The following is a 25,706-nucleotide window of genomic DNA, read 5'->3' as shown; positions in this document are numbered from 1 at the left end:
ACCTCCATATTATATTTCCTTCTGCCTTTCTTTGCAAGTTTCTGATGTAAGAAAGGAGGAAGGAGATTATGAATTGGAGGATATGATGAGGAAAAGTAGCTCCAGTTCATGTCATAGTGAAAAACAGCAGAGCCAATCACATTGGTCTACATTTCAACCCCATTTTATGTACAGAATTTAAAAGTAACAGGAACAACAATTCATAGAGGTTTTACACCTACTGATCTCACTTTTCTTTTCCCTCTGGCACCTGCTTTGGCTAGTGAGTCTGTATGAACACACAGGGCCAACTGGAGTCTACTCTCATTTACACCTGCACAATCCTAATGGCTTTAAGGAAATTGTGCAGGCCTAACTGAGGAGAGATACCGGCACTAAAAGTTTAAAGTGTGATTATGGTGACACCAGAGACAGAAAATGCACAGCTGGATTTTCAGACCCAGTGTGTGTTTTGCTGACACTTAGAACAATCATTTTTTGATCTGCAAATAGAGCTAATCACATTAGGGAATCGCTAGGTAAAAATGACCTCATGGTGTTCCACAGGGGCGGCTCTACAAATCGGAGCTCGCGCGGCATGCCTGCGGGCGGGTCCACCGGCCGAGCGGCGGTGGTGCGGTCGCCCCTGCGGGAGAGGAGCTCCGGAGGCGCGGGAAAGGCGGGACCCGCCGCGCATGACGGCGCGGCAGGTCGCTTCGTCCGCGGGCTCCCGGGACGCGCCGGCATGCCGCGACGGCGGGAGCTCCAACCCTCCCGGATGCTCCCGCCCAGCAGCGCGCCAGCCGGGCGCTTGGCCCTGGTGTTCCATCTTAATTGTGTCTCAGTCAGATTTCCAACTGGTTGAAGAGCACAGGCAGATTTGGAAAGATGAAGGAAAACTCCACCAACCCCCTTCCCTTCTCTCCTCCATTGATTAAGGAAATTAAATTACTATCACAGCAGCAATTCACAGTTTTGGTAAATGTGCAAAATCACGTATTTCCCATTTCCATAAACATTTAGTGCAAATTCTTGTGGTTAAACAGGAGAGGCTGGGAGTATAGGATTAAAAAAAAGACCAACTCACATGACTTCAGTTAATCACAGTGTATATAATATAAGTATTCATCTTAACCCAAGGGGAAAAATCCTCTCCTTAGGGCTCAAGCACACATTCAAGTAGGGGGAAAATAGTACATTTAATAAAATGCACATAACGTCAAAGGCCATGCATCTTGATATGGCACTATAGTCTGCAGCAGTCCCATGCAGGGGATAGTTGCTTTGAAGGGTGGGAATAACACCATTAATAAGAAAACCACTAGTTTCTGTTCCTTCACTCCTTGGTTCTGGATGCCAAGGAGCAGTAAAGGATGGCCTGTTACAATGGTAGTGTCTAATGCAAGCAAGCTACCTTTTGGGTCCCCCTTAGACACAGAGGTTGTCTCACAGGGCCTGCTAAAGAGGAAATGTCAGGCTACAAGTTGCACTCAACTTAATTCTGCTATTGGGATTATACTGTGAGTTGCTGAGGGCATGAGGCCCTTCAAAAGGGCACCTCATTTCTTCCCTGTAGTCATTTTCCTGAAGGGCGGTCCTGGCAGAGAACTAAAGGAAGAGGTGAAAACGCACTGAATCTGGAGTGGGGGAGTGTATGGATGAATCAGAGTCATTGTGGACCAGGCATCATTGTATGTTGTTAAAAGAGACAAGACTTGTTTCCAAGTTGCCTCGCAATACCTCCCACTGTGTCTCACCCAGCACTTGCTTCCCCGGTCGATTGATAGTGGCCATATAACACCCCCTTCCCCTCGTGACATAGCACAGGGTGAGTTGCAGCAGACGTGCCTCATCACAGCAGGCTCAAAGCTACACCACTGGTCTCCATGAAGACAGGGACCAAACAGCCTGCAGTCTCAACACAGCAAAGATAGCAGATGGCAGGCAGATATCAGACCATGAGCCAGAGACTTCTACTTTTCCATAGGAAATATGGCTCAGGATCAATTCACCTGGGATCTCCTTAGGGAGTCATCTCACCAGCCTCTGCACCCTCTTTAAACAGGATAAAAGTCCTAGCACAGAATGTGTGACATATCCTTAGGAAACCAAGAATCAAATTTTTGTAGCAAATACAATTAAAGTGCATTCATATGGCAGAAAAACACTCAGTCCCTCCTAGAGTAGCAGTGTGGAAAATGCCAGTAATAGAGGTTTGTCTTTCTTGAGGGAGGAACATCTGGCAGCCTCTTGAATGCCAGCTGTACGGGGACAGTCCCTTTAATCACTGCAGTGTGAGCAGCTACTAGTTTCCTGAGTTTAAATATTGTTTTCAGTTCTGTACCAAAAAAATCTCCCAAGTCAGCTCTCCTAAATTCAGAAAGCACTGTGGTCTTTGTGGGACCAAGGGAAGGAAGATACCATGTATCACAGGGCGAGAGAGAAGTTACTGATCAATTCATAGGTGCACTGTGGTCAGGATCTCCTGTAAATGGATGAAACCCCAGTGCTGGCACATTTCTCTGTCTGTTTCTGTACAGAGTTACAGAGCTGGACAAACACCAAACTCCTCAACTCAGCTCCTAGCCAACACAGCAACAAGGGCACATGGAAGACGGGGAGAGGAGACTTGGACACCGTGTCCATCCTGCAGCACGGAGCATTCCTGTTGCATCTGGAGAGCTCTTAATAGCTATGGAGTGTAGTGTCCATACTGGAGTTTCCACTAGCACCTGGATGCTTCAGCAGAGGGCATCCACATTGTGGAGTCAGGAGAGATGTGTCTCAGACATGGTAGACCTCCTCTTCTTCCATGGCATGGTTGACTTCCCCTTGAAGTTGTCTGAAGGTGGTACGCCTCAGGATCTCCCAGCCACGGTGGGAACTGCTCTGGGATGTGCTCCGGGACACTGAAGGAGCAACTGGTGCTAGGTCCTTCTTGTCCCCATCCAGCTTCTCTGACTGTTTGTCAAAGTCCTCCTTATCCTGGGTCTTAAATGCTTCTGTGTAACGATGCATCTTTTGCTTGTTGGGATCAACCCTGTCTTCTACCCTGTAGAAAGTTGAGAAGAAGTTGAATACACCAGAAACATCCAGTGATGGGTTTACAATGGCTCCTGTGGCCCATGCTCAGAAGCGGCCCCGGCCTGCTCTATTTGCACTGCGACCCGAGACCCCGCTGACTCCCACCACCCACTACTTGCTCCTCTCGACCTGCCTTCCCGCTGGCAGAGGGCTCCTCTCTGCCCCCTGGCCCCACCCCACCTCCGGCTCCAGGCAGTCTCTGCTTCCTACCACCTGTGGGTCCACCCCTGTCTCCCCGGAGCTGAGCCGCCAGGGACTGGTGCAGAAGCCTGGCCAGTCTCAGCCAGGTGGCGGAGATGGGTCAAGAAGACAATGTGAGGGGCTTGGCTGGGCCCGTCCAGGCAAGTGCGTCTTGAGGGAGCCTGGCCAGGGCAGGACCTGGCCTGGTTTATCACGCCACTCCTGAGGGGCTGGAGCGATTCCCCGCCCTGGGACCAGCCCTGGCTGTGCTGCCGGCTCAGCCCAACAAACAGTCGCCTCCCAGCAGGCCGCCTCTCAAGAGGCAGGGTGTGGGGGAGTGGGTGTCTTGGAGGTCGGGGCAGGGGGCTGGGCTGTGAAGGGGCAGGGAAGATCTGTGTGTTGGGTAACTAGACAGTGGGGGTTTTGTGGGGGGTGCTGGGCAGTTGTGGTGGGGCTGTGGGCAGGAGTGGTGTTGTGCAGGGCACTGTGTATTTGTGGGTAGGTCTGGGGGGGCACTGGACATAGGGAGTCAAGGGGTGTTAAGTTGGGGGGGGGAGCTGTGTGGTGTGGCATGGACCTGCCCCTGAAGGGAAGGGGCATGCTGGCAGCACAGGGCCAGGCAGGCCACTGTGTGTCTGGCAACTGCCAGTTTATACATAGTGCCTTGGCATTGGGAAGAGTGGGGCCGCCCCTGCCATGCCAGGCCGCACTGCCTCTGGCTGGCCCCTTACTCTGGGAACTGACCTCCCTGTGCCATGCTCCATTGCCTCTATGGGCGCCCACAAATATGTTTGGTGCCAGGCCCATAAAAGGTTAATCTGGCCCTGGAAACATCCCAGTTTCTCAACAATCACTAGCAGCTCCACCCAGTAGGCCTCTCCCAACACCACATCCAGCACAAGACTTAGCACATCCATGGGGGAACTACTCACAAGTAGAGCTCCTTTAGCTTCCTCCTGTTCTCTCTCTCTCTCTCTCACACACACACATACACTCTCTCTCTCTATTGAAGGAGACCCACCACCTCCACTAGCTTCTATCCATTCTCCCCACTGTCCCAAAACCTTCACTGGCATTGTTTCCTTCCCGCTTTCCAGTTCTCTCTCCCCTTCACTGATTTCCTAACCGCATCTTCCCCTTCCCCTATGACCAACTGCGAATTCTTGGTGGACTTGCTCCACTTGACCCCACATCTACTTCCCCTTCCCAATTGCTAGTTCGTCTCTTCTGATCTTGATAATCTGCTTTTCCCTGTGATTCTCCAAGCTGAGTCCCTGGGAAAGACACTCTTCCCATTGTGCTGCGCTTTGCACCTGAAGCTCACCCCTTCTGATCCACTTCCCCTCTTTTGTTCCACCCAAGAACCTTCCTTCTCTGCTTAGCTTGCTGCTCTGCCATGCTGTGTGTTGGTAACAGGCATACAGTAGGACTGCACACATGATTGGAGTGTGTCAGCACCATTCTCCCCCTTGAGGGGAGCACCTGGGAAGTGTGGTGTACACATGTGTGCATGTGCGGGGGAAGGGCTGGCTTGGTTGGTGGGCTACACAGCACTCTCAGCTGTAAGCTGTTGCCCATCAGTGACGCTGTATAGCTAAGCTGCTCATTGTCTCCAGCAGGCTTGACATTCACAAGCATCCATCTGCTGAAACCTGCTGAGAGCCCCATTGAATAGTGCAATGGCTCCCCCTTGGGGCCTGATCCACAAAACACAGACTTGTGAAAGGCTAAATCCGGACCTTGGTCTTATTCTCCTCTCACAGTGGTAAGAATCAGGAATAAAACCAGAGATGTGAGAGGAGAATCAGGCCTGATGTTACCCAAACCAAAAGAAACAAGTTATATAGAAACCCTAGTACAGGAATTAAACCAAAATTCTGGACCAAAACAACTTTGAGGGTGGTTGTTGGAATTTGGTCCAAATTTTATGTCTTGGGTCCATTCCCTGCTGAATACTTTCTACTTTGGAAACACAACATAGAATCAGAGAAGATCAGGGTTGGAAGAAACCTCAGGAGATCATCTAGTCCAATCCCCTGCTCAAAGCAAGACCAACACCAACTAAATCATCCCAGCCACAGCTTTGTCAAGCCGGACCTTAAAAACCTCTAAGGAGGGAGATTCAACCACCTCCCTAGGTAACCCATTCCAGCGCTTCACCACCCTCCTAGTGAAATAGTGTTTCCTAATATCCAACCTAGACCTCCCTCACTTCAACTTGAGACCATTGCTTCTTGTTCTGTCACCTGCCACCACTGAGAATAGCCGAGCTCCATCCTCTTTGGAACCCCCCCTTTCGGTAGTTGAAAGCAGCTATCAAATCTCCCCTCACTCTTCTCTTCTTCAGACTAAACAATCCCAGTTCCCTCAGCCTCTTCTCATAAGTCATGTGCTCCAGCCCCCTAATCATTTTTGTTGCCCTCCGCTGGACTCTCTCCAAATTTGTCCACATCTCTTCTGTAGTGGGGGGACAAAAACTGGACACAGTACTTCAGGTGTGGCCTCACCAGTGCCAAATAGAGGGGAATAATCACTTCCCTCAATCTGCTGGCAATGCTCCTACCAATACAGCCCAATATGTCGTTGGCCTTTTTGGCAACAAGGGCACATTGCTGACTCATATCCAGCTTCTCATCCACTGTAATCCCCAGGTCCTTGTCTGCAGAACTGCTGCTTAGCCAGTCCAACATAGTAACTTGACACTGTGGGCTCATGTTAGACCCCAGGGTCCTGTCCAAATGCCCCTTTCTATTATTCTTGTTTTGTTTTGGAAATATTTGAGGTGCATTTCAGTGCTGGTGAAAGCTACTAGGCTGACAGGCCCAGAGACTGATGCCTTCTGCTTATCTAATGCAGGGTTCTCAACCTTTTTCTTTTTGAGGCCCTCCTAAATATGCTATAAAAACCCCACAGCCCACCTGTGCCACAATAGCTGGTTTTCCATATATAAAAACCAGGGCCAGCATTAAGGGGTAGCAAGTAGAGCAATTGCCCAGGTCCCCATGCCACAGGGGGCACTGTGAAGCTAAGTTGCTCAGGCTTCTGCTTCAGTCCCAGATGGCGGAGCTCGGTATCCCAGGCTTCAGACCCCTGCAGTGGGACTTTGGCTTTTTTGCCCTGGGCCCCAGCAAGTCTAACACTGGTCCTGCTTGGTGGACCCCCTGAAACCTGCTCGTGGCCCCCCAGGAGCCCCAGACCTCTGGTTGAGAACTGCTGATCTAATGCACAGGGACAAGCTTCCCCAACCACACACAACACCCCCAAAAATGCTCTGCATACTTAGTAGCATGTGGGAGAAAAAGAAGAATTCAGGCTCTGTAGCCCACTTGGTCTTTCTGTTGAGACTGCCAGGTAGGAAAGTTGCTTCTGGGATATGAGCATCTATCTATGAAGAGCTGGACTGAACACATCCACTCATTTCACATTGAGTGGCACTTGAATTGCCTCTATTTGCTTAGCCAGCTCTGTCCTAAGTCAGGTTGGACTCTGTATGGCGGAATGGCTTCATGGACCATTCCCTGAGCCACTGGAGCCAGCTAGTCCCAATCTCACTCCTCGCATTGTTACGCTGTCCCCTTCTCTTTCTCTGTGCTGCACACTTACATGCAATTCTCTCACATGTGGGTGTATCATAGAATCATAGAAGACGAGGGTTGGAAGAGACCTCAGGAGGTCATCTAGTCCAATTCCCTGCTACAGCTGGTCAGAAAATTTTAGTCAGACCAGCTTTTCATGGGAAAATGCTGTTTCGATTAAAATGATTTTTTTTTTGCAAAGTCCTATTGATTTCAACAACACATCATTTTTTGGGGGGGGAAATGGAAATCTGTTTTTGTGAACATGTCCAAGTGTCCCATTTTGACATTCCAGGGATGAAAAGTTTCAATTTTTCATGTTGAAATTACTTTTTGTTTTTAAATTTACGGAATTTAATATAAAAAATAATAAAGGGGTCAAAATGTAAGCAAAACATTTCACATTTATCAAAACAATGTGTTTCAATTGACCTGAAATGAATGTTTTTAAATTTTGTTTCATGAAAAATGTCAAAATTTTGGGTTTTGGTCCTGATTCAGTTTGAACATTTTTTTGAAATCTTGAAATTTTTCAGAGGATGGGAAATCCATTTTATGACCATCTCTAGTATGTACACACATGCACATCCACAAAGAACATATCGGAGAGGGCGACTCACCTAAGATACCACCTGTCCCCCAGTCCATACTCCCGTCCACAGATCCCAGAGCGAGGCCAGAGGCATCGTGGAAGTTTCCGTTCCAGCATGACAGTAGTGGCAACAACCTTCCCAAATAAAAATGAGAGACGAAAGTAAAAAAAACAACAACCCAAAGCACTATCTGAAAAACCTCACTTTGAAAATCATTGACAACACCTCCATGAGGAGAGTTTAGAGGTACTGAAGGAAGGAGCGGCAGCATCTCTATCCTGTCTACTGAAGGGTTGCTCACTATTTTTGCTTTAATTTCACCAAGGGTTGAGCAAACCATGGACCATCTTCAAACAACAGAAAACAGAATCTTCTTCCCCCTTACACATGGTGGCAGGGAATAAGCCAGTCAGTGTACAGTCTATAGGACATGCCACTGTGGTTATGCAAATATTTCAGCCATGAGCAGGGTGAGTGTCCAGTTACCATCAGGAAAGTCAACCATTAAACTTCCTGGTCTGTCTTGGAAAGGCAGGAGGTAGCAGAGAAAGGTATAACATGATCCAAGGGCTGGAAATTGAAGTGAAACAAATTCAGACTGGAAATAAGATGTACATTTTTAATAGGGAGAGTAATTAACCATTGTAACGATTTATCAGGGGTCATGGTGGATTCTCCATCACTCACAATTTTTAAATCAAGACTGGATGGGTTTTTTTTTTCCTAAAGGATCTGCTTTAGGAATTATTTAGGGGAAGTTATACGGTCTGTGTTCTACGAGAGGTCAGATTAGAGGATCACAATGTCCCTTCTGGCATTGGAATCTGTGAATCTATGAGGAGTGTCAGTGAGTGAGGAATATAAAGGGGTTGGGATGGACAAGAGAGGACAAACAAGTTTCTGAATGGTGGCTTGAAATGATATGGAGGTGTGGATAGGGCACAAAGAGACAGAAAGGCTGGTCCAGATGTCAAGAACTGCAGAGGAGAAGGCTCTCACAAAGAGAGTGCCCATACTATGTGAAAGGACAGAAAAGATGGTGCTTGATATGCAGAGGGAATGAAACAGGAGACAGATAGGCTGGAGCAGGCCTATCAAGGTGGTGGTGAGTTAAACTGGATCTTGAAATGAATGGGAGGCCAAGCCGATGGAGCTGTGTAAGGATGGGGGTGATGTGGCCATGTTTCTTTGCACTGTAGGAGCGATTAGCTGCACTTATCAGCACTTCCACCAGGGACAACTCTCCTCATTCTGTACTGGAAAGATTTCTCCATTGCCTGGCCTAGCACAACAGAGCCCTCACCTGTGCTCTCCAAAGCTCATCCCGCTCGTGGGCCACGCGCCAGTGGGTGTCGCCCATCATGGCGATGAGCAGGTTGAGCATGAGGAGGGTGGCGATGACGGCAAAGGCAAAGTACACCACACTGTACATGAAGGGCAGGTCCACGCTGTAGTTGGCAGGCCCGTCAATGATGGTGAGGAAGAGCTCAAAGGTGGTGAACAGAGACATGGGATAGCTGTAGAACTGGCCCAGCTCTGTGGGGTTCTCTGTCTGGAAGATTATGTAAAAGGCTGGAGGGGCACAAGGAAAGGAAGAGAAAGTTACAATACGAATAATGCCCTGTGGTCAGCAACAGAGAATCTGAGGGGTGGGATCAGAATGGGGATTATTGGAGTGTAAGATCTTCTGGACAGGGACTATATCTATCTGTGTGTGCAACTCCCCGCATGATGGGAGCTAATTCCTGACTGGGGCCTTTGGGCTTTACAGTAATATAAGCAATTAATAATAAACAAGCTGTGACATAACAGAAGGCCATGCTGGGGAAAGTTCTAGCATCATTTCCACAGAAATATACTCCTGAGGAAATTCTGCACCAAAACATTTTAAAAATTCTGTGCCAAAAAAATAAAAATTCTATGCACAATATTTTAAAATTCTGCAAATTGTATTTGTCCACAAGTAAATGTGGAAGCTCCAGCATGGCAGTGGGGAGGACAGGCCACTGGCTGCACAGAGGTGGGAGATCATCCTGCAACCCCCACCACCCCCAAGACATGGACTTGGTGGTGAGGCTGCACCCGACCCTGACACAGCGCAAGGGACGGACCTGCCCTAGAAACACCCCGGGGCCCTGCCCCTCCACACCAGGCGCATCAGATGGGGGCAGGCAGGCTCAGCCCAGCAGAATCCAAGTGTGGAGGGGCTTAGTGTGGAGGAATCCAGGTGCAGGGTGGGAGGGTTCTGTGTGGGGCAACCTGGATGTAGCGGGATCTGGATGCACAGGAGCTCGTGGTGGGGGGAGCGGGGGTGGGGGTGTTCCAGGTGCAGGGGCAATGGGACTCTGCACGGGGGATCCAGGTGAAGTTGGTTGGAGCTTGACATGGGGTTTAGGTGCTGGGTGAGTGTGGCTTGGTGGGGTGGGGGTCTCGATGCAGCTCGTTGGAGCTCAGTGGGATGGGGGTCCAGGTGTGTGTAGGGGGACTCATCAGAGTGGTCCAGGTGCATGGGGGGTGAGGCTCATTGGGGAGGGGGTTTAAGTGCGGGGGACTCAGCAGGGGGTGGTCTGGGTGCACAGGTGGGAGTCTGGATGCAGGGGAGTTGGGCTCAGCAGGGAGGGGCCAGATGCAGGCAGGTGGGGCTTGGCAGGGGGGATCCAGGTGTGGGGGATTGGTGAGGCATGGTTTGATGTGGGGGTGGGGGTCTGTTTGCAAGAAGGAGGGTTTCAGATGCAGGGGGAGCTAGGTTCCGAGGGTGAGGCTCAGCAAGGGGGTCTGAGTTTGGGGGCCCCCAAATGCACAGGTGTTGAGTGGACAGAGGAGCAGCTCTCTGTAGTGATCCCTCCCCTGGTGGCTGAGTAGTGATGGAGGCAGAAAGCGAGGGGGCGAGGGAACAGAGCTGTGGGAGGTTTCTTGGGGTGGGTCTTACTGCTTACTGCTCTGGCCCCAGTTGCTCCATGCAGGGAAAATACACTCCTCCCCCTCCTCAGCCCAGCTGGGACTAACAGCTGATCCTAGTGCAGGATAGGAATCATTGGTCCGGGTGTCCCGAGAGCTAGGTGTGGGAGGGTGGGGCTTGATGGGGATGGGGGGGTCCAGGTGCAGGGGGGCTCCAGATGCACAGGGTAAGGCTTGGCCGAGGGTCTGGATATAGGGAGTCTCGCTATAGAAACATGGGGGCTGGGCAGATGGGGAGTGGGTCTGACCTGGCACCAGCTGGAGTGTCCCTAGCCGTGACCCCCCCACAGTGATTTACCTCTCTGCTGGCTGCTCCAGGCGCATGAAACAACATGCCCATGCTGCAAGTGAGGGGCGCATGGCCCCTCTTGCATTTTCCCTTTGCTTCCCCATCAGAAAGTCATTTTTCTGCGGGAAAGCAAAGAAATCTATGGCAGATATTAATTCTGCATGCGAGCAGTGATGCAGAATTCCCCCAGGAGTAGAAATAGAAGCCATGTGTTGTCACAGCCCTAGCTGGCTCTCTCAAAGAGAGCACGGTGATGCTAGGCTGAATTACCCAGATAAGACTTGGAGAGACAGCAGAGGGAACACAGCCTGGTTTAAAAATTATGGTCTCACCTGATGAAAAGCCAAGTATCACCACCGCCATGAGCCAACAGAAGCGCATGAGGTCTCCAAATATCATCTGCAGAGCAAAGAGATAGGTATAGATGCCATGAGACCCGACTTTCCCACTAAGCCAAAGACCTTTCCCCCTTCTCACTGTGTGATACTAAATATATCTGATGTTACAGGTATGTTGAAGAAAGGAGCATCAGAAAGCCCTCATGGCTAACACCTGTGTCCTGTGGAAAAGGCCTGAGTTCTTCCTGTCATAGAAAAGACCTCATTCCCATGTTCTAATATAAATCTGTTGGAGGAAGTCTGCTCTTCTGGTTTTCCCTGTCTGGATTTTTGTATTGGGATCAGTCTCTGTGTAACAAGGCTGTGTTGTCCTTACCTTCTGAATCATGATGGTGAAGGGTCCCAGCATCTGAAAGCCTCGTGCGAAGTACATGACGTTGCACCAGCCCAGCACCAGGGCAAAGGACATGGGAACCACCTCTCCAGTGGTGCTGGTGAGACGCATCACCATGGTCACCAGGATCATACAGGCATAGGTGATGCTGTAGAGGAAGAGAGAGAGCCAGGAGGATCAGCATGGGAATCACATCAGCCTTCTTTCTTTTGTGTTCACACACAGGTACACTCTGTCCCACTTGTAGATGAAAACTGGCTAAAACTTATGCTCATCTGTGCTTGCTCACTTGCCTGGCTGTCAGACATCTCTCTCTCTCTCTGTCTTTCTGATGCACATAAACTGATGCAGAAAGAGAAAGAAGCAAAGAAAAGCAACACCCAGAAGAGGAGAGAGAGCAGGTCTAATGACAAGGTAAAGGACAGCTGGATAGAAAATGAGAGACAAGCTATTTATGAGATTTGGAGAGGTGGAACCTCACATGATGACGTGGAATGGTCCTCCCAGGATGGTTTGTCCGAAGTACTTGGTGGCGCCAACTCTAAGGATATCTGGAATCTAAGAGGAACACTCTGTTAAGTTTGGGGATCAGATGGATTATGCCCAAGGAGATGATCAGAACGATAATTCCCAATCTACACAGAGTTCTGTTCATCCATTGATCTTACAGCTAATTGTCCTGGATATGGGGAGGAACATGGAAGCTGTTTAAGAGCACAGAGCATTACCCAAACATCCCAGATCCAGATGGAGCTACATTTTGCCAAAACAGTGGGGACAACACCCTAACTCTCCTCTGAAGTTCCTGAAATCCTTACTGCCAAGTGGTCACAACCTCAGTTTCAGGTCTTATCTGATAGATGGCACTTCCAGTAACATAATGCTCCATAGGACCCTGCTGAGGCACTAGGGTTCAAAGAATGACCCCTACTGAGTCACCAACATAGGCCAGTCTCTGTTTAGCTTAAGTAAGAGCTCTCTTGATTAGAATCCAGGGCTGTATTGCTCACACTGTTGCCCTTACCTCCAGGATCAATATCACTACAGCTCCAATTACTGTGATCAGCTCCCCGACCAGCCTGAGTTCATCCTCATATGTCACATAGGATTCCTGAAAGGAGAAAAAGAGGGGCTAATGACTGGTATGGGGGAACACTATAGTGCCTGGAGAGGCCACAAGAGCCATCTGGGTCCAGGCTGAGCACCTGAGACATCAGGACACAGAGAATTTCCCCAACTACTATTCCCTCCCTGAAAAAGAGTATGAGGTGAGTAAATGAAGGAAGGCAAAGCTACAGCCACTGAGGTCAGGAGACAGTAGGATTTCCCCGATAGGTTGGACTGATGCCCCCAACCCTACCCACATGGCCCTCCAATCCCCATACATAATGCACCTGCAGCATTTTCTGGATATAGATGGTGTTGTCTCTGTTATTCGTTTTGTTTTCTGATCGAGCTTTCAGAGGTCGGTAAACACAGCACATGGTAAAGCAAATCATGTACAGCACGTAGAACAAGGCCAGGAAACAGAAATAGGGATGTCCATACATATTCCATTTCAGGCTCACCAGCTCCTTCACAGGTGTCAGATCTAAAATCTGACGGGCCTGAGAGAGAGAGAGAGAGATCAGTTATTAGCTGTGAGAGACATTGGTTTATGGGCACTCTCTACACTAGTTCCTGGCAGGACATTAACATAAGCTAATTTCTCCAAGGGCATCTCAGCATGAGGACACTACATTCATCTCATACACAAGCGAATTCTTCGGTCAAGTTGCATGAGCCCAGCTGCCCATAAGACTGTTGGACAAAGTGCTAAGAAAATAGGGAACACCCTTGCACTCTGCTTTTATTCATTAAGAGGGAGAGAGAGAGGGAGAATGTGTATGTGTGTGTGTTGGAGACAATGGAAACAGGGGGACATTGACTTAACTACTCTGCAACTCTGCACTTACTATCCTGATGTGTTGCTCTATACTGCTAACTTACTACTGGGTTCTAGCCCAGAGGTGGATATATTTCTGCAATGACTGAATGATCCCTATAAAATCTGTGGGGGTGTAAGGCACTGCAAAAAGAAACTGTATTCTTGAAAACAGTAATAAATCTAATTTTTATGATCTAGAAAGATCTCTACCTCTTTTATGAGTCATTTTACACACTGTATGAGGTGTATACAATAGGGATGGGCTAACCTCACGATGTCAGTAGTTTTTGAACCTTGTGAACAGTTCTGGAGGTTCATAGGGTGCACAAAACTAGTTCAAGTTTGTGAATCTTCTTTTCCTGTGATTGGAAGTTGTTTTGAAGACTGACTCAATTAAAGCTAAAGGTAACTTGTGTTATATAAGAGATAAGACACCTTTCACTGTGAAAAACATAATCTAGCCATTAAAGGAAAGGACTGGAAGTCAGAGCATTGGGTTCTATTTCCAGTAGTGGCACAGATTTCTCAAGTGATCTTGTGTAAGTCACTTAAGTCAGTTTTCAGATATTGCCTAAACTTAGGCACCTAAATAAATGGTATGTTTTCCAAAGGTGCTTCTATTGACGTCACTTGGAGTTGTGTGCAGTGTAATTGCAGCTGTGTCAGTCCCAGGATATCAGAGAGAAAGTGAGGTAATATCTTTTCTCTCTCACTAAGAGAAGTTGGTCCACCTTGTCTCTTGGAATTCTGGGAATTCTGCATCTGTGGAAAATTTGTCACCAAGGCTGAAAAATTCTGCCCTTAATGTCTCTGCCTCTTTTTCTCCTCTGTAAAGTGGGTAGATACTTCTCTTAACTTACTGAGTGTTGGTGGTTTGAGAGGCTTGTGGCCAGAGCTTCAGAATTGCTTAACTCCTCTTTAAGCCCCTAAATGAAGAGGTCAAATTTTCAAATGTGCTGATCACCCAACAGCTACCATTGAGAACACTGCAGTGCATCTCCTCAGCAGCACAGGTTACTGCGAGCATATGAAGCCTGTTCTCCACACTGGCTTCCCATAGAATCATGAATCAAATTCAAGGTCTTGGTCCTTCTCTTCAGGTCACTCATCCTTAGAAGACAGACTAATGTTCCAGGATGAAGACCATGCTCAACAGCCCTGCTCTTCAGGCACAATGTAACTTTCTACCATCAGGCTAAAGCTCATCTGCACAGGAGACAGAACTTTCCTGGGGTTTGATCCCAGACTGTGGAATGAACTTCCACAAGAACCAAGGACCATCACAACCTCAGCATCATCTTCTCCAAGTGCCAGGGGCACTTCTTCAACCTGCCTTCTCTAACACAAACACAGAACAGTGTACACATAGTAAAAAACAAAATTCTACCACAACTAAACACTCCACTGCACATACACTTCTCTACCTCTCAGGGGATTGAGAGAGAATGAACCAAATGTGACAAACATTAGTCCCCTCGATTAATGCATTATTGACAGGCACTCACATATAACAATGATGAAGGTACTATAAGAACTTAAATTACACAGAATAGAGTACATAGCAACTCTTCGCTGCTGAGCTCCTTTGAATACCTGGCCTTTAATTCTCTAATATTTGCAAAGTGTGCAGAGCTCCTCAGATGGGAAGTGTTCTAGAAGGATCCAACATTGTTTTTATTATTATAAATGGGGTGATGTTGACCCTGATCATCAGTCAACATTTGCTAATGGGGAAAAGTGCATCAACATGTAGGATAGTTGACTCCAGGAAATGACTCCCTGTCTATTTGCGCCATTTGAAATAGCACTTGATAAAAGGATTTCTGCAGTGGCTATGAAGGATGTATTAGGAATGGGGGCATGGAGAAATGGAAATAAGAATATATTGTGATCATATTCTCTCCCTCTGGCCACCTTTACATTTTTAGGATTTCACAAACAGAATTTCCAGTAGCTCCCACTGGGTGAAGATCCTCCTGCAAAGGAGCAGGTTTGAGTCTTGCCTTAGTAGATTTCTAAAGTCCTCACATCAAAGATTTTGTTGGCATTAAACCAACTATCTCCTTTAGGAGAAGAAAGGGAGAGGGCTGGAAGACAGCTGACTGGGAAACACAGCAAAAGAAAAACAGTCCAGAGAAAACAAGAGAAACAAATGATAACTATACAAAGGGTTTGGCTTGTTTATTCACCAGCCAAGGACTTCATAGATATAAAATAATCCTATAAGTGTATTGCCATTTTTTTATTGAGGTTTTAACTGCAAGAATAAAAATAACACTGCACTGTTTTTTTAGTTTTCATATGTGAGTTTTTTTCCACAACAGCAATAATGCACCTCCAGGCTATTACAAAACTGAAATCAAGCCTGTAACTACAGAATGAAAAGAAAAAAGTTTCATAGATCTGCCATAGGATCAGACTGAGAAAATCAATTACAGCTTTTCAGTAATCAATACTTACTATGTCCTTTTGAAAAGATTTTGATTATAGATAGTTCTTTCATAGGAACATTCTGGAATATACTCTTATGGGAAAAGCCCATAGAATTTAAAAGGCAGGAGACAATAGGATTCTATAGAAATGTCTCTAAATGTCCTGTCCAATGTAACAGAGAATGAGACATGTTCTATAGAATTTCTTTACCAATATATAATATTTGTTAGAGAATTGTGTCCCTGCTCTAGAATTGTACAGTTGGTTAAAAGTTTTTAAAGGATGATACAGACAAACTGTCTGACTTCATAGACATGGCCCATAGAAAGGAGATATTTTATATATTTGAACTGAAAAACAAAGCCAAAAGATTGACACACAGTCCAATTCTCTTCAATGTAGGTCCTGATCCTAAGCGGGTGTAAATCAGCATAGCTCAACTGAAGTAAATGAAATTATGCTGGTTTATTCCAGATGGGCCTTGGGGCTCAGTTTTTCTCTCCCATATGTGAATGTAATGCCCACTGACTTCAGTAGAAAGTACACCCATGTATTCAAAGGCAGAATTAGATACGTAGCTGATTGTTTATGGTGGATCAAAGTCTCCTTCAGAGGTCCAGAGAAACAGTTTATACAGACGTCAGTCATAACATGCTAAGGCAAAAGTCAAAGCCAGCTGCATGCTGCTTCCGCAGAAGTCAGCATATGATGTTATTTCACTTGAAAGTTATCCATATATAAAAAAATGAACCTCAGAGAATTTATTTGTTTGCTCTCAAAGAGAGTTGGCCATATTAACAAGTTCACTGGCAAACAATTTATGTTTCCGAGAGTTCACAGTAGGTTTACCACTGAAGGTAAATGAGTTCTTTCTCCAAGAAGGAAGATGGATGGCAGATTTCTAATTCATTTAGAATTAGTCTGAGTTATGACAGTTCCTTGCAGAGACAGCAAGAGAATGGCATCTATCATTGTTCTATGATTCTCAAAGATTTAGGATCATGATACATTCCTATACACCCTGAAATACAGGAGTCCCTGTCATCAGATATTTTTAGGGGCAAGAAGCAGGTAAATCTTTCCAGATTTGATTAGCAATGGACAGCTAGTAAGATTCTCAGGCCAATAAAATATTATATTATATTTTAAACAATCTGTACATTTGTTGCCCATTTGTTGCCGATACCCATTGGCCTCAGCTGTACCAAGTCCTAGGTGTCTGCTCTAAGCCTGAGAATTTTGTATGAGATACTTGGAGACGTATGGGGCCAAATTCAGAAGTATAAGGTAGATGCCCTTACACCCAGTTCAGACTGCCCAAAATCTATTTACAGGTGCACAGGGGAGTCCACGTTTGGGCAGCTGATGTACCCGGAAGCAGGAAAAAGGTGTAAATTAAATTAAGGGCTGAGAGGCTACTTTAAACTACACGTTCTTACAATACCCTAGTTTTGTTTCTCCTGCTAGACTCCTCTTCGAAGCCCTTACATCACTCCAGCTTAGACTTGCTTAGACCTGGTGGGTGCTGTGTGTGGGGTGTGCATAGCTAAGTTACATGCTGGTAAGTAGGTGTGAATCTAAGGGCTTGTCTAGATGATGAGTTAAGTGTGTGGGAAGCTGGGCTGTAAATCTACAGCGCGCTGACTGGGTATATGGACCCTGTACCTGTACCGTGCACTAAAAGTTCCTTAGTGCACTGTGGTCTACTCCACTTTGAAAGAGAGGTAGATCAAAGGGCATGAGGGAACTTTAAGCGTGCGTCTACACTCTGAGCTAGGGGTGCGATTTCCCTGTCGGCGTGCACACTAGCTCTCCTCAGGCTAGCACGAGTATAAATAGCAGTGTAGCCACAGTACATAGAATGATTTCTATTTCGTACACACATTACAAATATTCACCTGAATACAGGCTTTTGTCTTGAAAACAATCTATAATAAGCTTCATTAAAACAACTCTGGTCGCCTAAAATGATGGCAGTGTATCACAGATATTGAACTAGTCCAGTTATGGTAGCAGAGGTGAGGATTCTGTGAGCCTAGTACGGAGCTGAACCTAAATGAATATAAGGGAGTCTAAAATGAGGAGACTTAGCTTCTCCTGACGCCCCTGTCCCTTGCCCAGGGCCTGATCCTCCTCTCACATCAATGTAAACCAAAGGTAACTCAACTGATGTCTATATCTCACTGAACTGAGTGTAAGTGCAGGTTCTGCTACTGACTTCCTCTGAGACCTTGGGCAATGCACTTAGTGCAAAATTTTCAAAAGCACCTAAGTGATTTAAGAGCCTAAGGCCCCTTTTCAAATGGGATTTAAGTGTTTTTTGAAATTTTACCTGTAATCTCTCTGTGCCTTAGCTCCCAGACATAAACATTTATCCCATTCTTGTCCTTTTAAACTGTGAAAGGACAAAGATTATCTCTCACTATGTATTTGTACAGTGCCTAGCACAATAGGGCCCTGATCTCAGTTGGAGCCTCGAGATACTACTGCAGTGCAAGTAACTTATAATAATGGAGTTACAGCAGATCAAAAGTGGGTGTATAAGTTACAGAAGGGTGTGGATGGGAAATAGTACTTTAACAGTATGATCCATATATGTATGGGATAGAAAAAGAAGGGATAGTCTGCTAGTGCAGATTCTGACAAAAAATGTAATTTTCAGTGTTTGGGAGAGAGTTATTGCATAGTATGAGCCCATCATGTTTTCCTCTATTTGGGAAAATAGCTTTCTCAACATTATTTAGTTCATGGCATCAAGAATCGTGGATCTGCAAATGCATGCATGTCTTCGGAAGAGAGGGAGTCATCAGAATTTATTTTAAACGTTTGAATTAGTCTTTTGGACTGGCTCTCGGGTAGTTTTTATAGATCTGTTTCATAATGTTTCATAATGTATACTGTCCTTTAAATGCTCACAGATACCAACACATGCAGGGATTTAAGGGATTCTCAGTATATTAAAAAAAACCATAGTGAGGTCAGCATATTTTCCCAGGGCTTCTAGTAGCTGGAAAAGGCATCAATAATTTTTTATCTAGGACTATCTATTTCATAAGTGTTTCTAGAGTTTTGCGGTATGGAAATTACATAACATAACTAACAATGTGCTGGATTTGTTTCCCCTTCTTATAATTTCAGTATCTATTGATATTTTCTGTATATTAGGAGGCCTAGCTCATTGTTTATTGATGTCATTACAATTAATGCTTTAGGACACTAATTGAGCCTTGAAGATGTTTTTGTTTTGTCTGTAAGGAAACCTGTTGTTGGCGGGTATCTTTTTTTCCCCAACGTCAAGCCTGGATGGGTCTTACCCATTTTTGTTTCAGAAGTTAATTTGGAATGTTAGTTAATGAGGTATCGAATAATCAAACTTTGCATTTCTAAAGCACCTTCCATCCCAGGATCTCAAAGCACCTCAATAACCACTAAGGAAAAGCTCACAACACCCCATGATATAGGCAAGGAGTATTGCAGCAGCACAGAATACTTCTTATTTATGTCTTTGAGACTACAGAATCAGAGAGCACCTTCTGCTGAATCTGCAACATCGCTTCCTGTAGCATTAGCATCCTTGGGCATATTGAACATGGCACAGGGCCTAAGGCAACATTCTTTAAACCATCCTCTCAAACTGCGAGTTTATGGTGTAACTGCTGTATAGAATCATATTTACTGTGTCACAAAGGATTTGCTGCATTTCACTTGTTCCCTGTCTCAAATGGGCAAGAAGTGCCAGATCTTGTGGACTATACGGAATAGCTACACAGCTGGAACTTTCAGTGTTCAGTTGGATTTCTCTTTTCATAACAAACACTTTCTGTACAGAGACTCTGACCCCCCGGTGTACCTCTCTCTTCTTGGTTGAGACAACAAGCTCCAGGAAGGACTGATCTTCACCCCAGGAGTCAATTTCTGTGAGGTCATAGAGGACAGAAGTCACGGGGCCAAAAGTCCACAGAGTGTGCTTTCGCTTCTGCATGAGGTGCTGAAACATCTGAGGAGCAAGGAAAGGGATGGTGCGGAATCAGTCAATGCCCAGGAATTCATGCAACTCACAGTATACATATGCCAAATTGATTATAACAAGTTCTGCACTAAAATTTGGCACTGGGTCTTTTTGCAGTTTTCACATCTTTCAATGGTTTGCTTTTCTGTGTCATTGACAAAATGGCTGTTGCTGCATTAACAAACTCTACCTCCAACCATCTGCCCCCCCCCACAGTACTGAAGCCTCCCCTCACGCAGAAGGTGTCATTTTTAGCACCTTCAAGCAAAAATAAAATCACAAAAAAAGCAATTTTGGGGATGAAATGTGTTCATTTGTAAGATTTTTTTTTAAATTAACCCCTCTCCCCCACAAGTTCTAGCAGTTTCACCTTTTGTCACAAATATTTCACACAGTTCTATCTAGGCTTTGGATCTGGCTCACTGGATTGCCCTCCGTGGCGCCATGGGCCCTGCGCCGCTCTCAGAAGTGGCAGGCACCACGTCCTTGCAGCCCCCTGTGCATTGTCCTTGCCTCCAGGCTTTGCCCCCCGCAGCTTCCATTGGCCGGGAACGGGGAACCACGGCCAAGGGAGCTACAGGGGAGGTACACGTTTCTTATTTACAATGTCACCCAAATGTGAGAACAGGAGTTCGCATGGCACTTTGGAGCTGACATTGCAAGGTATTTACGTGCCAGATATGCTAAACATTTGTATGCCCCTTCATGCTTTGGCCACCATTCCAGAGGACATGCTTCCATGCTGAAGATGCTAATTAAAAAATTAATGTGTTAATTAAATTTGTGACTGAACTTCTTGGGGGAGTATTGTATATCTCCTGGTCTGTTTTACCTGCATTCTGCCATATATTTCATGTTATAGCAATCTCGGATGAGTACCCAGCTCATGTTCATTTTAAGACCACTTTCACAGCAGATTTGACAAAATGCAAAGAAGATACCAATGTGAGATTTCTAAAGATAGCTACAGCACTGGACCCAAGGTTTAAGAATCTAAAGTGCTGTCCAAAATCTGAGACGGACAAGGTGTGGGACATGCTTTCAGAACTCTTAAAAGCAACACTCAGATGCAGAAACTACAGAACCTGAACCACCAAAAAAGAAAATCAACCTTCTGCTGACTCAGATGTGAAAATGAACATGTCAGTCCACTCTACTTTGGATCATTATCGAGCAGAACCCATCATCAGCATGTCCTCTGGAATGATGGTCAAAGCATGAAGGGACATATGAATCATTAGCGCATCATAAATATCTTGTGACCCTCCAGCTACAACAGTGCCATGTGAACACCTGTTCTCACTTTCAGGTGACTGAACAAGAAGCAGGCAGCCTTATCTCCTGTAAATTGTAACCAAACTTGTTTGTCTGAGCCACTGGCTGAAGCAAGAGTGAGTGGGCTTTAGGCTCTAAAGTTTCACATTGTTTTATTTTTGAATGCAGGTTTTTTGGTACATACATTTGTAAGTTCAACATTCATGATAAAGAGATTGCACTACAGTACTTGTATTAAGTGAATTGAAAAATACTATTTCTTTTGTTTTTTACAGTGCAAATATTTGTCATAAAAATAATAATATAAAGTGAGCACTTTGTATTCTGTGTTATAATTGAAATCAATATATTTAAAAATGAAGAAAACATCCACAAATATTTAAATAAATGGTATTCTCTTATTGTTGAACAGTGCTATTTTTTTTAATCGCTTGACAGCCCTAGTTTTTATATTAGAAATTCAGTTCTTGTCTACACTGTTTTTCTTGGAAGACTGTGGCTGACGGTAGAACTACTAAATGTATGACAACAAGAGTAATGAAGGCTAGGTAATGGAGAGAAAGGAGAGAAGTTCCCTGGTCCTCCATGTCCGTGAAGAAACTCAGCAAAGGAAGGAAGACAAGGCTTGATATTCCTTTTCTACACAAATAGTCTACCTGGATGCCAGTCCCCTTAGACAGAGAACACTTGAGCTACCCATTTCTGAAAGCCTTCTCCTGTGAAGAGCTAACGGTGTCGTGCATGAACTCACCACGGTGTTGCCTTCCACTCCAGCCAGTTTGAATGGAGTGAGCCCCTCATTGTTTGGGATTGAGTCCAGGGTTCCCAGACTCTCATCACTCTTGTCATAGGAGAGAAGCAGGTTGTACATCTGACAGGCAAAAGTCTTGTTGGGCTGGAGAACCAGGATGTGGAGAATAGTGTTCCCTATGGAGGAAGTAATGTAGGGATCACACGACATGATACAGACTAGAGCAGCTGATGTGCATTAAAAATAATTCTTGATTAACAAAACTAAGGAGCATATAATTGATTGATAACATTAACATCTTCTTACATTTCCCTAGCACCCTCCCAGGAACTGCACGTGGAGTAAAGTAACTGCTCAGTGTGTGTAAGGGTGGCAGAACCTGGCCATATGCAAGTCACTTGGCCCGTGCAGAACTCTTACCCAGAGAGTCTTGTGCTCTGATGTCAGCTCCATTTTCAATGAGCAACCGGACGATCTCCTCACTCCCCATGCAGGCAGCAAATGATAGAACATGCTCCCCTGAAGAGGAAGAATCAGAGAGAAAATAAGACTCGGATCACAAGGAAATAAGCACACACGCCAGATGGAGACATGTATGGGAATCTATGCATGGGAAGGGAAGAGAGTTACCCAGAAGTTCAATAAATCCCACACCTCAAAAAAGTCATACTACTGAGTGGAACACATTCCCCTCCCCCACCCCATCAAAAAAAAATGTCAAGATGACAGAATGGGTCACAGCTAGGGGAGACCTAGGCTCTTAGAAGGGACACTGTTTAGCTAGTTGACAGATGAGAGATTTGCTGCTAGGCAGGGGTGGTTCTGTGTTTTTTGTCACCCCAAGCACGGCAGCCAGGCAGCCTTCAGCGGTGTTTCTGCGGCAGGTCCACCGGTCCCGCCCGTTAGGCATACTCACTGCCGAATTGCCGCCGAAACCACGGGACTGGTGGGCCTCCCGCAGAAACGCCACCGAAGGCTGCCTGACTGCTGCCCTCAGAGCGACCGGCAGGGTCCCCCCCGTGGCTTGCCGCCCCAGGCACGCACTTGGTGCACTGGGGCCTAGAGCAGCCCCTGCTGCTAGGATGATTTGTGTTCAAATTGAATTGGAGTGCCTGGTAAAAAGTGTGTAACTGACAGCCCTGGAGAGCAGAGCCCTGTATTTATCTAGAGTGGGTATAGCACAGGCAGCACCAGTACAAGCTTTCCCCACACTCCCTCCATCACCCAATCCTCTATAAGAGAGGGGAAGAAACCCAGTCTGTCCTGGGAGCTGCAGACAGGGACATACCAAAGTAGATAAGATTATGGGCGCTGCGCCTGAAGAAGAGTCCAGTGGCCCGTGGGCTGGAGACATTGGCCCCCTTCTTGAGCAAAGCCTTCACCAGATTAATGTTCTGATTCACTGCGGCGATATGGAGAGCTGTCTGCCCTGCAACACACGTGCACCCAAATAAAACACATCCTCAGGGAAATCCACCGCCAGCCATTAAAGCAGAGATCAGTAATCTGTGCCTAGGTTTATTGTGTGTATGTTGTGAAGTTTAATGGGCATGTGCCAGAAAGAGTTCTGCCACTTGCCAAGAAGATGCACAGGCTGCACATTTGAGATGTTTTCCTGCTGGAGACTGAAGAGACGCTTGGGCAGGTTGAACGATGGCTTTCAGTGGGGCAGAGACATGCAGGCTCATCTGGCAAGTGGACTGAGATCCCAAATGCTCAGATGAAGACTCTGGTATCTCTCACAGGGAATGAATAGCAGGTTAAGCTGTGACTAGCCAGGGACACCATCTTTAATTCTCAAGATGGAGATTGGGGTACCCCCCCCCCGCATTTTTTTATTATTTTTTTTTAACTATTTTGGAGAGGAACATTGCTGTTTTGAATCCTAACTTGGCATTCCTGTTTCTGCAATTGCACTTATTCTTTCCTTCCCTATTTTTGAATCTGGGCCTTTGGCACCTTTCAAATCTTTTTAAAAATTTCAGCTGTATGTGGTTACCCTCACTATCTGCCTATCTCTTGATGGTTTAGAGCAGGGGTGGGCAAACTTTTTGGCCCTAGGGCCACATTGGATAAGAAATTGTATGGAGGGCCGGGTAGGGAAGGCTGGGGGAGGCTATGCCTCCCCAGTGAGGCATGGCCTGCCCCCCTATCCAGCTTCCCAGAACCCCCACCCAACCCCCCCTGCTCCCCACCCCCGACTCCCCCCCAGGACTCCTACATCCTATCCAGACACGCCTGCTCGCTGCTCCCTGACCTTCCCCCGGGACGCCCGTCCCCTATCCAATCCCCCCTGCTTCCCATCCCCCTGGGGCCCCCTATCCTACCCACCCTTCTCTCCCTGCTCCATGTTACCTGTGGGATGGGGGAAAGGGGGCTCAGTCCTTTCCCTGTGCATTTCCCCTGCTCGTTTGGCTGCTCTCCCTGGCAGTCAGGCAGGGCTCGCCCCCTGTCTGGGCTTGGCTGCTGGGGACAGGGGCCAAGCATGCTTGGGATGGATGGGGGGCCCTGGCTTGCTCTGCCCCTGTCCCCAGCAGCAGGTCCCTTGACCGCCCCCCTCTCAGAGCTCCCCTTGCTCCCCGCCCCCTGACTGCACTGCCCTGGAGCAGCAGGTCTGGTGGCGCTATAGCTGTGTCGCCCAGCCGGAGCTGGAGCCACGCTGCCCAGGTGCTGGGGGAATGTGACTGCGAGGGAGGCAGGGAAGGGAGGGGAGCAAAAGGGGAGGAGCTAGGGGCTAGCCTCTGCCCCGCTCACCGCGCTGCCAGGGAGTTGGGCTGGCTCCTCCGTAAGCCTGTCTCGACCCTGCTCCCTGGCAGGAGCTCAGGGGCCAGAAGAAAGGGTCCTGCGGGCCACATGTGGCCCACAGGCCATAGTTTGCCCCCCGCTGGTTTAGAGCCCTTTCCCTGAGTAGTTGAGCAAGAGGAGGGAGGAGTTAACCCTGGGATCACTGAGGACCAGATAATTGCACATCAAAAATCTAATTTAGTACACATAGCATGATAATTATTTTCCACATTCCATTGCACAGCCAGCTGATCCAACAGGGATCAGAGCCTGCCCTTTGTGTATCTGCGTGAGTGTTCCTGTGCAGAGTTCAACCCAAGGTTACACTAAGCGAACAGGAAACATTTGTGGACTTGTTTCACAATGCTGTAGTTTAGCAATACAGCAAAGTAGGAGACCTCTAACCAATTGTCCTCATTGGATAATATTTATTTCCTGACCCTCCAGAGGGATCCCAGTTTAGTCTCATCTCTTGGTGATGGTACCTTCATATAGCTCCGATGTCATCCTCTCATTAACAAGTTCTGGAGCTGCCTCCATCAGAGCCTGAGCAGCCTCCATATTATCATACAAGACAGCCACATGAAGAGCTGTTTCTCCCACTGCACCTGGAGAGAGTGGGAGAAGCATACAAGTCATCTAGTCATTCATATGTATAAGACAAAGCTGAGCAGAGATTTCATATTAATAGTGGGAGCTTTTTGAGTGGGAGTGAAGTCTAGCGAATAGGGTGACTCAGGAAACCTGGGTTCTATTTCTGACTGCCACTGGCCTGTTGTGTGACCTTGACTTTCCCTCTACAGGCTTTTGTTTCCCATCCCATCCTTTGTCCTTCTTGTCTTGTAAGTTCTTTGGGGCAAGGACTACTTCTTACTATGTCGGTGCAGTGACTAACACAATGGGCCTCTGATTTCAGTTGTGGCCTCTAGGAACTACTGTAATACAATAATATTCCAGTGTGGAAGAGAGTTTCTCAAAGGTGATGGAGGAAGCATGGCTGGAGATGTTTATTGCAGGGAACAGTTCTGTTGCAAGCTGGGAGAAAAGAGGTCTAGACAAACTATTACCCAATAAGTCTTTTCCACCTCTAAGTTTCACAATTAATCTAGGAGCTGAATAGTTCTTTGATAGAATAAT

The 25,706-nt window shown here is 46.6% G+C and overlaps 1 protein-coding gene across 1 annotated transcript in view; it reads right to left on the bottom strand.

Annotated features, from left to right (window-relative positions):
* Positions 1 to 2,513: 2,513 nt before the first annotated feature.
* The window catches only part of LOC120383448 (transient receptor potential cation channel subfamily V member 6-like), a 38,569-nt gene continuing 15,376 nt past the window's right edge, over positions 2,514 to 25,706 (bottom strand). The window contains exons 3-15 of the mRNA XM_039501633.1: positions 25,055 to 25,177; positions 23,074 to 23,214; positions 22,206 to 22,304; positions 21,786 to 21,961; positions 19,601 to 19,747; positions 12,785 to 12,997; positions 12,415 to 12,501; positions 11,872 to 11,948; positions 11,373 to 11,538; positions 10,991 to 11,057; positions 8,715 to 8,983; positions 7,439 to 7,545; positions 2,514 to 3,031 (exon numbers count right to left, since the gene is read on the bottom strand). Coding sequence (XP_039357567.1) covers positions 2,764 to 3,031; positions 7,439 to 7,545; positions 8,715 to 8,983; positions 10,991 to 11,057; positions 11,373 to 11,538; positions 11,872 to 11,948; positions 12,415 to 12,501; positions 12,785 to 12,997; positions 19,601 to 19,747; positions 21,786 to 21,961; positions 22,206 to 22,304; positions 23,074 to 23,214; positions 25,055 to 25,177 — 1,940 coding nt within the window. The 3' untranslated portion in view covers positions 2,514 to 2,763. The remainder of the gene's footprint in view (positions 3,032 to 7,438; positions 7,546 to 8,714; positions 8,984 to 10,990; positions 11,058 to 11,372; positions 11,539 to 11,871; positions 11,949 to 12,414; positions 12,502 to 12,784; positions 12,998 to 19,600; positions 19,748 to 21,785; positions 21,962 to 22,205; positions 22,305 to 23,073; positions 23,215 to 25,054; positions 25,178 to 25,706) is intronic.

The sequence above is a fragment of the Mauremys reevesii genome, linkage group 1 (assembly GCF_016161935.1).
Source record: "Mauremys reevesii isolate NIE-2019 linkage group 1, ASM1616193v1, whole genome shotgun sequence".
NCBI classification, from domain to species: Eukaryota; Metazoa; Chordata; order Testudines; family Geoemydidae; genus Mauremys; species Mauremys reevesii.
This window is presented reverse-complemented; position numbering and strand designations above follow the sequence as displayed.